The sequence below is a fragment of the Pongo pygmaeus genome, chromosome 10 (assembly GCF_028885625.2).
Source record: "Pongo pygmaeus isolate AG05252 chromosome 10, NHGRI_mPonPyg2-v2.0_pri, whole genome shotgun sequence".
Lineage (NCBI taxonomy): Eukaryota > Metazoa > Chordata > Mammalia > Primates > Hominidae > Pongo > Pongo pygmaeus.
Genome location: NC_072383.2, coordinates 50,142,023 through 50,153,471, shown reverse-complemented (window position 1 = coordinate 50,153,471; position 11,449 = coordinate 50,142,023). Strand labels below are relative to the sequence as shown.

The 11,449-nt window shown below is 50.3% G+C and overlaps 1 protein-coding gene across 2 annotated transcripts; it reads left to right on the top strand.

Annotated features, from left to right (window-relative positions):
• The first annotated feature begins 247 nt into the window (after positions 1–247).
• On the top strand, positions 248–9,993 carry KRT5 (keratin 5). 2 transcript variants are annotated; one of them, XM_054444593.1, is made up of 14 exons: positions 248–445; positions 896–1,013; positions 1,512–1,692; positions 2,270–2,592; positions 3,057–3,180; positions 3,635–4,823; positions 5,406–5,620; positions 6,405–6,465; positions 6,576–6,671; positions 6,813–6,977; positions 7,335–7,460; positions 7,710–7,930; positions 8,736–8,770; positions 9,328–9,993. In XM_054444593.1, the coding sequence occupies exons 6-14, from the start codon at positions 4,269–4,271 to the stop codon at positions 9,624–9,626; spliced, it is 1,773 nt and encodes a 590-aa protein (XP_054300568.1). In that variant the 5' UTR covers positions 248–445; positions 896–1,013; positions 1,512–1,692; positions 2,270–2,592; positions 3,057–3,180; positions 3,635–4,268; the 3' UTR covers positions 9,627–9,993. The 2 variants fall into 2 exon arrangements, with proteins under 2 accessions (XP_054300568.1, XP_054300569.1); XM_054444594.1 differs by having other exon boundaries at positions 255–445; positions 1,823–2,592.
• The last annotated feature ends 1,456 nt before the right edge of the window (positions 9,994–11,449 follow it).

Here is an 11,449-nt window from a genome sequence, read left to right as displayed (position 1 = left end):
TCCCAGCTCCACAGGGCAAAACTATGCAGTGAGAGGTTGGGCAACTTGTTCAGGGTCCCAGACCTATCCACAGACTGGGTCAGGACCGAGACATGGTCCGGAGTGGTGCCACATGCTTTTGCACCTGTGCTGTGACCCACAATGTGTGCGAAGCCCGTGCACAAGAAAAACTGAACTCCACGAGGTCACTTGTCACTATGACCTCAATAATGGCAGCAGAGACTCACCTCCAAAGGCCCTCTGAGCCAAGGCTGAGCAGTTGCTTTACTTCTGGACATTTGCCTTTCTACCTAGTCTGGTTTTCAGACTGGGGTCTGAAAGCCCTAGAGACACTGGGCTCTATGAGGGAGGGGGTAGTGTGTCCAGCTCTGCAGATCCAGAGTGGCCACTCCCCTCAGGGCCCTGTGATCCTGAGAATCTAGCTAGGACCAGAGCTGGGACCCAGGTTGGGATGGGGGCAAGATTCCTCTGGCTTTGGGTGGAGGCAGGAAAATTCTTCCCTCAATTCCCCCCGAGGCTAGGGCTTTGTGAAGAGCTATCTGGGGCTGGCCCGCTGTTCCATCTGCCCTTCCCCATCCCTCGAATCTGTCTGCAGGCTCCCTGATGGGGCTGCCAACCATAGCCCAATGAATAGGGTGACTCACACCTCAACTATTGCTCCCCACTTTTTGTGCTGAACAAGCATGAGGTGGAAGGGCTGCAAAGTTGAGGCCACTAAAGCTTTCTTTCTCTCCTGGAGGGGCCTGGGGGCTGGGGTGGCACGTGCAGGCTACTTGTTAGTGGGCTCAGATGCAGAACACCCTCAGAATAAGGGCGAGGGAAGAAGAAGGATGGAGGGAAGCCTAAGGAATAAAGAATCCTAAATGCTAGATTAAATCCTAAATCCTAAACACAGAGCATACCCAGTGTGAAGGGGACAAGAGACTCATCCTGTAGACTTGGACTCAGAGACAAAAGCAGATGGACAAGACTCTGGGACTCAGCATAGGGCTGGAGGATTCACAGAAATATATGTAAATATATATAATGTATATACATTCTGTTATATATAGGTTGGTGTAGATATAGGTTGGTGCAAAAACAATTGAGGTTCTTGCCATTGTCGGCTTCACATAACAATCTGGGGAAGGAGCAGAGGAAGAGGATTTTCTGTCTGTCAATTCACTCCAAAAAATATCTGCAGAACACCTCCAGTGCCCAAGGCTGGGCTGAGGGTGTGGGCCATGCAGAGATGTTCCCTAACCTTGGAGACTGCCCTGTTGGGGGAGACTTAGAGGATATGTACAAATGCTGTTCTATTGAACATGTTCTATTTATCATGCTCTATTAAATGTATCTTCTACTAAAGCCCTACAGATTGGAGTGCAGGCTCTGAGGAGAAGGAATCCTGGGCTGGGATGGCAGGATTTGCCTAACCCTTGTTCCACGAATGGATACCACCCTCTCCCTGGTGTCTGTGAAGGGCTTCTCCATGTGTGAAATGCTGACCAGGTCCTACATTCCCCACACAGCTCTGCGAGAGAGGTCAGGGCAGCCGGCTTACTGTCCTTTCTCTGATGGGGTGAGCAGCAGGGCGGGCCCTGCCCTGTCTTCTGCTGACGAGGAAAGCAGCACCCAGAGGAGAAGCTGAGCAACATGTCCCACCAAGCCTGGGAACTGCCTCTGTGGGGTGCCCAGCAGGAAAGCTCCCTGGTGAGCCTAACACATTCCCTCCCTTCCTGCCACAGTGAAATTCCAGGCTGGGGTGGGACTCTCCCGAGCTGCAGTGGTGCTGGTGCCTGGCTCCCCACCGGGAGCGGCTCCATTATTTATACCTGTCCAGGTCTGGCATTGAGGGAGGGGCTGCCCTGCCTGCTCACGGGAGGATTCCCACGAAGCTCGGACAGAAGAGTGCTGCTGCTTCTCCCATGGAGCACCCACACGCTCCCTGTTCCCGTGGAGCACCACACACTCACCATTGGTCCCTGGCACATGGATCTGAGCTTGGCACACTCTAGCAATCCTCAGACTAGCCAGAACGCATTCCTGCTCTGCCAAGTCCTCTTTCTTCACAACACAGCTGGGAGGAGAATGAATGGGGAGAAAAGAATGTCCCAGTGTCTCAGGAGGGGTGGGGCTTCCCTGAGGGCAGTGAGGCCTGTACCTGGGACCTGTGAGTGTATGTGGTGGTGGGGACATACCCCAATATCGATCTTCAAGTGGAGAGGGAGCATCCCACTACGAGTCCTCAGACACTTTCTTCAGGCTTGGATCTGTTCTGTTCTATCAGGAGCCAAGAGTCCCCTGGTATGTCTCAGGCCTCCAGGACACTCACATCTGTTCTCCAAAAAGCAACCAAATGTGAAAGTGGTGAGCTCAGCACAATTCATCTCTGAGGGTCTCAGAAATGCTCCAGCCAGGGAGGCCACCCAAACCGTTTTGCTCAAGACCTGTAAGACTGGCTCCAGCCATTGGTCTGTCTGCCGAGATTGACCTGTCAGCTGCTTGCTCATCGCAGCCCTCTGGTGAGAAGTCACTGTTTCATCTGATCCTCAGCACCAGGGAGTCATTTTCCCACAGCCTTGGCTTCCTTGTGGCCAACCGCAGGTCCTGGTGAGAGATTCCTGAGCCTGGGTCTGGTCCTGTTCTTCTACTCTTGAGAACATAGCCCCTCCTCCCTGAGGCTTTGAACCCATCCCCATTGCATTCCTACCTCCAGCCTCGGGCCACAGGGCGCCCCCCACAGCTCTGAACAGCCCAAGCACTGTCCTGCCTGAGAGCCCTGCTTCTATTTGGGGGACGGCAGAGAGGTGGCCCCACTCAGATCTGCTGCCAAAAAGAGTGGGTGTGGTTTGGAACAGATGTGTGTTAAAACCTCATCAGAAACCCCCTTTCCTCCACCTGGTGCCACAACCCCCCAGACAAGTTTTACAGAGGGGATCTCAAAGGGCCCTCCCTAAAGCAACTGGCAGATTGTCATGCCAGCTGCCTGGGCCCACAGGCCTGCTCTGGCTAGCCTTTCTGGCAGGACAATCCATAGACTTAGAATCCCGTTTTCCATTGCCTTGGCCCTGAAGGAGGCTTTGGGCTACGGCATAGAGAAAGCAGAGCAAGTCCCGCTGCTTGGAACAGGGTGGTTTGCCGTTATAACAGGCCGTCAGACTCTCAACATGTTCCTGATGAGATTAGAAGCTCCTGCAGGTATGTGTTTGTGGCGGCCTTCAGCCTGTATCAACACATACAATGACTCATTTTTTCCCTAGTAGAATAGAGCTTGCTGGAACACACCTGGGGGGCTGGGGAGCCGGCAGAGTAGCTACCCCTGAAGAGAGACGCTATAGCCCATGAGTCTCAGGGTTTTTTTTTAAGGGATTGCATGGGATCCCTGGGTTTCCTAAGCCCCCCACAGAGTCCTGCCCAGGCCAAACAGCAAGGAAAAGGTCAAAGGGCAGAAAAAATGCTGAGTTAGGAGGAGTTATGGAAGGATAAACCTGGCCCTAAAGAGGTCAAAGTGGTTTATAGGGGGCGCTGAGGGCTTCCCACATTCTCTGGCCTAAACCTTGCAGGCAGATCTGCCCAGTGGGCTCTGGGGTAGCTGTGCCTTCCCTAAGAAAGAAATTGTGCAGAAAAGGATGAAACTCTATTTTCCCTCTAGCACATAACCAAGATATAAGGCTACAGATTGCCTTTCCCAGAGGGGAAAACCCTGCAGCAACCTGCTGCCTGGAAAAGTGTAAGAGCAGATCACTGGGGAATCGTTTGCCCCCCGCTGATGGACAGCTTCCCCAAGCTGGAAGGGCAGGTGCTCAGCATGTACCGTACTGGGATGGTTGTCAATACCCCTGGTCCTGTAAGAGTCCCCAGGACACTGGCCATGCCAATGCCCCCTCACTTCCTGGCATCCTTTTTGGGCTGCTCACAGCCCCCAGCCTCTATGGTGAAGATATACTTGCTAGCAGCGTCACTAACTTGCTGCCAAGAGATCAGTGCTGCAAGGCAAGGTTATTTCTAACTGAGCAGAGCCTGCCAGGAAGAAAGCGTTTGCACCCCACACCACTGTGCAGGTGTGACGGGTGAGCTCACAGCTGCCCCCCAGGCATGCCCAGCCCACTTAATCATTCACAGCTCGACAGCTCTCTCGCCCAGCCCAGTTCTGGAGGGGATAAAAAGGGGGCATCACCGTTCCTGGGTAACAGAGCCACCTTCTGCGTCCTGCTGAGCTCTGTTCTCTCCAGCACCTCCCAACCCACTAGTGCCCGGTTCTCTTGCTCCACCAGGAACAAGCCACCATGTCTCGCCAGTCAAGTGTGTCCTTCCGGAGTGGGGGCAGTCGTAGCTTCAGCACCGCCTCTGCCATCACCCCGTCTGTCTCCCGCACCAGCTTCACCTCTGTGTCCCGGTCCGGGGGTGGCGGTGGTGGTGGCTTCGGCAGGGTCAGCCTTGGGGGTGCTTGTGGAGTGGGTGGCTATGGCAGCCGGAGCCTCTACAATCTGGGGGGCTCCAAGAGGATATCCATCAGCACTAGCGGTGGCAGCTTCAGGAACCGCTTTGGTGCTGGTGCTGGAGGCAGCTATGGCTTTGGAGGTGGTGCCGGTAGTGGATTTGGTTTCGGCGGTGGAGCTGGTGGTGGTTTTGGGCTCGGTGGCGGAGCTGGCTTTGGAGGTGGCTTCGGTGGCCCTGGCTTTCCTGTCTGCCCTCCTGGAGGTATCCAAGAGGTCACTGTCAACCAGAGTCTCCTGACTCCCCTCAACCTGCAAATCGACCCCAGCATCCAGAGGGTGAGGACCGAGGAGCGTGAGCAGATCAAGACCCTCAACAATAAGTTCGCCTCCTTCATCGACAAGGTGAGCTACGATCTTTTGTAAAAAATCACTGTGAGTCTGAAATAAATGCCAAAGAGAGAGGAAGAGGGAAGATGTTTTGGCTTTGTGCAAATACCTTTATAGTTGTACAGTTCTGTGTTTCCGTTTTTTTCTGTGCCCTGGATTTGTGGACATGTTCTGAATTAGACTGGCAGCTGGGAAGGTAGAATTATTTCTTCCCATTCAAAGGTTAGCTCACAAGGGCCTCTTGACAACTGTTGGACAGAGAGATGAATTCCATGCCATATATAATGGGGCTGACTGTACAGGAAGGTAGACAAGTGCATGGGCAGCAGCCTGAGTGCCTTTGCAGCCACCACTGAGCCGGGACACACTCCAAGCAGCACTCCTAGTGCTTTCTGTGCCCTGGATAGGTGTCCTATCTCCCCCCTGGAAAAGTGAGTTTGGGTGCCCCAGTCTGCACCTCCCCTGCTGGGGCCCAGGGCCAGGCACAGTGCACAGGAAAGCTTTAGAGGGCCAGAAAGAGGTGGGAGGCACCTTAGTGAGTTGATCACAGAACATAAAATCCAAGTTTCTCTATCTTCAAACTCTGCTCCCCTCCAGGTGCGGTTCCTGGAGCAGCAGAACAAGGTTCTGGACACCAAGTGGACCCTGCTGCAGGAGCAGGGCACCAAGACCGTGAGGCAGAACCTGGAGCCGTTGTTCGAGCAGTACATCAACAACCTCAGGAGGCAGCTGGACAGCATCGTGGGGGAACGGGGCCGCCTGGACTCGGAGCTGAGAAACATGCAGGACCTGGTGGAAGACTTCAAGAACAAGTGAGTTGGGGTGGGGGGTGGACACAGGAGAGGGTGGTGTCTTCTTGGCACCAGATGGGCTTCATTACTAGTGTATTACCATGCCTTCCTTGGGGGCTGGGAGGATATACCTTCCGTGGGCACCTCCAGTACTAAAACAAACAAACAAATACATAAGCCAGGCTCACGTTTAGAAAGTTCCAGCCCCAGGCTCAGGCCCTCTGCAAGGAACTTAGCCAACAGCCAGAGCAACATGCTCTGTGCCCTTGGCACGACCTGATGAAATCTGCCCTGATGTGAGGCTTGCTCTCTGGGGCTTTCCTCCCCGGTACATGGGCCTTTGGATAGATTTGTCTCAAAGCAGGAGCTGGTGACATAACCCAGCTTGGTGGCTCAAATAATTTCTTTAGTCTTACGAACCAGCAACTAGGATGCTAGATTTAATTTTGTCTCTTTTCTTTTTTTTTTTTTTTTAAAGCCTCTGAAAGCTCAAAAAAGAACACTAGAGAAATTGACTAGGTAATGCACTTGGGGAGAAACAGCACAGCTTTTCTGCAGGAATCTGCTTGAAACAACTGAATTAGAGCAATAATAGAATTATTATATGGTAGGCAGTTACACAGAAAGCAGTATTTAAATGGGGAGGGACCTTGGCCAGAGGTTCATGCTACCAGTGTCCCCTCCCTCTCTGCCTATGAGAAGCCCCTTCCCACTGCAAAAGTAGGCTTACAGTTGACTGCATAATAAAGACCCCTTACCTGTTGCTCATCCTCCAACAAACACTTCCCATCCCTTTCACCACCAGGTATGAGGATGAAATCAACAAGCGTACCACTGCTGAGAATGAGTTTGTGATGCTGAAGAAGGTGCGTGTGGGTGGGAGAGAACTAGCAGCCTGCAGCTATGCTCTCTAAGCATGGAGCTCACTTAAGTAGGGTGACGGTGTGTGCAGTGCCAACCATCCCTGTTTCCCCAGGATGTAGATGCTGCCTACATGAACAAGGTGGAGCTGGAGGCCAAGGTTGATGCACTGATGGATGAGATTAACTTCATGAAGATGTTCTTTGATGCGGTAAGAAACTTATCTAAATTTTTCACATGGGTGGGTTTTTTTCCTCAAGTTGTCATATCACAATGAGTGGAAGATTTGAATGGAACTGACATTAAATAACATAACACAGAACCAGATGACCAACTCCAAATCTCCCTGCAGGAGCTGTCGCAGATGCAGACGCATGTCTCTGACACATCAGTGGTCCTCTCCATGGACAACAACCGCAACCTGGACCTGGATAGCATCATCGCTGAGGTCAAGGCCCAGTATGAGGAGATCGCCAACCGCAGCCGGACGGAAGCCGAGTCCTGGTATCAGACCAAGGTGGGTGCTCTAAAGACTGTCTCCTGAGTGAGGGGACACACCCATGTCTAGGATTCTAGGCCATGATGACACTAAGAATGGGGCTCCTGGAACCTGCTGAGGCCCATTGGGATGCTTTATAGGAATGGCCTTGTAGACAATTTCCATCTAAACCCAAGGACCTGAGAAAGAATCTCACTCTGAATCTCATACCAGTGTCTCCAGGAGAGCAAATGCACTAGACTAGCTCGAACTTGGAAAAGCCTGAACCAGCCCCACACTATTTGCCACCACTTAGTACTCACTGCCTGTGAACTTTGGGAAAGTTCTTCCCATTCTCATATAAACAGAATCTTTCCTCTTTCCTGGCCGCATCAGTATGAGGAGCTGCAGCAGACAGCTGGCCGGCATGGCGATGACCTCCGCAACACCAAGCATGAGATCTCTGAGATGAACCGGATGATCCAGAGGCTGAGAGCCGAGATTGACAATGTCAAGAAACAGGTAGGGTGAGATTGAAAGAGGGCAAGGAAGGGGCCTGAGCTCTAAAAGGAACACCTATTTTGTTTTATTTTGTTTTACTTTTGCTAAACACACGCAGCTAGATCCAGTACCAGTGTTTCAGTGTCCCGCCACCCACGATGTACTGGTTTCTCTCTGGGATTCATGATAGTTTGGTTTGCCTGACCCAGAATCTCAGAAGGAGACACCTCAGGTCCCAAGCAACCCCACTCTCCTCCTTTCTATCTGTAGTGCGCCAATCTGCAGAACGCCATTGCGGATGCCGAGCAGCGTGGGGAGCTGGCCCTCAAGGATGCCAGGAACAAGTTGGCCGAGCTGGAGGAGGCCCTGCAGAAGGCCAAGCAGGACATGGCCCGGCTGCTGCGTGAGTACCAGGAGCTCATGAACACCAAGCTGGCCCTGGACGTGGAGATCGCCACTTACCGCAAGCTGCTGGAGGGCGAGGAATGCAGGTGAGTAGACAGCATGAACTCAAAGTGGTCCTCAGCTGATAAAGCGAAGCTGCTCTACTGTGGGGTGTACAACACACATACATGAGATCAGTGACTTGTGCGTGATAATGACACATCATCAACACTATTTCAGTCTGACTCATGGCCATATAACTGACCTCAACTCACTTTTCTGGTCTCTTTTTCCCCACCAGTGTTCCTGGGCACTGGCTGTCCTCCAAGCACCTGAGTAACTCAGCAAACATGTCTTGACACTTGTGCCTTTTCTGCTATTGCCCACGTTCTTTGCTCAACCTTAATATCCATGTCATGCCCACCTCCATCCACCCTTGTCCTCAGTACCCCTTCCTTCAGGAAGCCTTTCATGTTTACTCCAGCTGAGTTAAACTCACCTACCTTTGGATTGTCAAACTACTGTTTGCTTCAACCTCTGACACTGCCCATTGCCTACTTTCTGTTGGAGGAATTTCTGTCCGTGCCAAGTTCTCTCACAGAATGTAACTCCTACAAGGCAAAAACTGCTTTCGACATAATCACATTTCCCAAATCTCTTATACTTTCCCTATAGTGGGTGGAGGAGAATGTGAATTATAATTCTTTCCTAACAACTTGTTTCTAGGTCAATCCCTCTTCATTGGAAAATCCCTCTGGAGAGTTCTCCCTTCCTTTAACTTAAGCAGCTTTTGGGTATACAGACTCCTGGCTTATGGAATGAACTCGAATCAAGAGGATGGGACTTAGCCACATAGACTAATGCTGTCTTTTTGGGAGCTGTTAACCCTTAATTCAATTTTTCCCCTTTCAGACTCAGTGGAGAAGGAGTTGGACCAGTCAACATCTGTAAGTAGCTTTGAACAGACGTTAATAAAGACAATAATATGGGATATATTTAGTGCCAACTCAGAATTCTGCTGTTTCTATATCCAAACTTTTCCCATCCCAGCATATGGTTATTTCTAATAATACACTTAGTAAGTTGTGGGTGGTGGAGGGGAAGGACAGATTGGGACAGGAAACAAACTGGCTCATGTCTCATCTCTTAAAGGGTAAGCCATGCATCCTATGCTTCTTGAACCCTGTCCCCTGCCTTGCCCCTAGTACCTAGCTCCCTTCAGTACCTATCTCCTCCCCTCAGTACCTAGCTCCCCTCAGTACCTAGCTCCCTGTGGTACCTAGCTCCCCTCAGTACCTAGCTCCTCTCAGTACCTAGCACCTTGCCTCTTACGCTCACCCACTTTTTTAGGGACCTTAACTAAATGACAGTTCTTCTGGGCCTCGTTTGCTACTCCGTAAAGGGGGCCCAGTAGAGTGCTCCAACACCGGCAGATCAAATAAGTGGGCCATGCAGGATCAGCCTGGCAGATGGTCTCACTGAGTCCTCCCTCCTTTCCCTGCAGCTGTTGTCACAAGCAGTGTCTCCTCTGGATATGGCGGAGGCAGTGGCTACGGCGGTGGCCTCGGTGGAGGTCTTGGCGGTGGCCTCGGTGGAGGTCTTGGCGGAGGTGGCAGCGGAAGCTACTACTCCAGCAGCAGTGGAGGTGTCGGCCTAGGTGGTGGGCTTAGTGCGGGGGGCTCTGGCTTCAGTGCAAGCAGCGGCCGAGGCCTGGGGGTGGGCTTTGGCAGTGGTGGGGGTAGCAGCTCCAGCGTCAAATTTGTCTCCACCACCTCCTCCTCCCGGAAGAGCTTCAAGAGCTAAGAGCCTGCTGCAAATCACTGCCTTCCAAGTGCAGCAACCCAGCCCATGGAGACTGCCTCTTTTAGGCAGTTGCTCAAGCCATGTTTTATCCTTTTCTGGAGAGTAGTCTAGACCAAGCCAATTGCAGAACCACATTCTTTGGTTCCCAGGAGAGTCCAGTTCCCAGCCCCTGGTCTCCCGTGCCACAGTTCTATATTCTGCTTCAAATCAGCCTTCAGGTTTCCCACAGCATGGTCCCTGCTGACACGAGAACCCAAAGTTTTCCCAAATCTAAATCATCAAAACAGAATCCCCACCCCAATCCCAAATTTTGTTCTGGTTCTAACTACCTCCAGAATGTGTTCAATAAAATGCTTTTATAATATAAGCTGGTGTGCAGAATTTTTTTTTTTTTTCTTCTAGGTTTACAATCAGCCTAGAGATACCATGAGGGTCAGTCTACTCAGATGTGATTGGTTCTTTTGATGACTCACAGGGAGAATGGGCTAACATTTAAGGGAAAGTGGCTATCGGGTGTGGCCCAGAGACTCCAAGAAGCACAGAGATTGTAAAGTCTCTGCAATGAAGGAGTCTCTGGAGGGCATTAATGGGCGTGTGCTTTGTACTGCAATTTAGACAGATTTTAGAGCCTTTTGTTAAAGAGAGCCCTATGCAAGGTGAGATGATTTGCAAGTAGCAGCATATTTGGGCTTAAGTAAAGTTTGTAAATGAAGAATATGTTGCCTTCAGGACCTCCAAAGACCTAAAAGATGTTGGGCCTATTGTAATATTGTGGGCGCTAAGATGCTCAATAGCTATTTTTTGACAGTGTCAGGGATGGAGTAGTTCTTGGTTTACCAAATAATTTCTGAAATTTAATGTGGCAGGACTTTGCATGACCTGTGGGACAATGGCACACCCTTTTTTTCTGAGCTCCTTGGTATTTATATGTCCTGAATGAGTGTATCAAATGCATCTCTTTGGAGGAGGATTCAGCAATGTAAATCATATCTGTGCCCCTGGAGAAAGTAAGATGCATTTAAGAGCTTGGCTGCAAAAATTGCATGTCATGGCAGCGCTGTTGAGGCACTCCCTGAGTATCTGGGAAAGCTGCGTCGTGCCCCCTTGGTGGTGAAGCGAGTTGTGACTGAGAAGCTGCTGCAACGGGCATTCAACAGAATATTCGACAGCCAAATCCATAAGAAGGAAATATCTACCAGCTGCCAATTGGCTAAGTCAATAATTTCAGTAATATTGGGTATGGAGCCTTAGTAGGCATGACCATGACATTATGGTTGTGGTAATCCACTGTGAGGCACCATTCATTTTTCCCAAGTTTAAAAATAGGCCAAATTAGGTTGTTGATGGAAAAATAATGGATATAAACAACCCTTCTCTAAATAGATCCTATTTAATGAGCTTCACTCCTTAAAGGTCCTGTTTTAATTTACACTGGGGCATATTAACTATTTCAACTAGGGGTTGGGGAAGCCCATGGTGTCCCATTTTGTCAAACCAATTTATAAATGCCAAGGACTTGGTTTAATTTTAATTTATGACTTATTGGGTTAGACTGTCCATGCCCACTGTGGGATACTTTAGAGGATGCTATGATTGTGGGAAATTTAAGCAAGTCAGTAGTTCTGCTAATTAAAGTGAGGCATGCCTGTTTGTTCTCTATTTTGCGTTCATTAACTTGCCCAAGATTACAGGGGTACCTTGTTTAAATTTAATTGGATCCCCAGGTATAAGTATTATTTGAGCTTCAGTATGGATTAAGGCCATGAAGAATTGTCAATTATTGTATGTCAGCAAATGTGAAAGTAAATTAAGAATTTATGTGA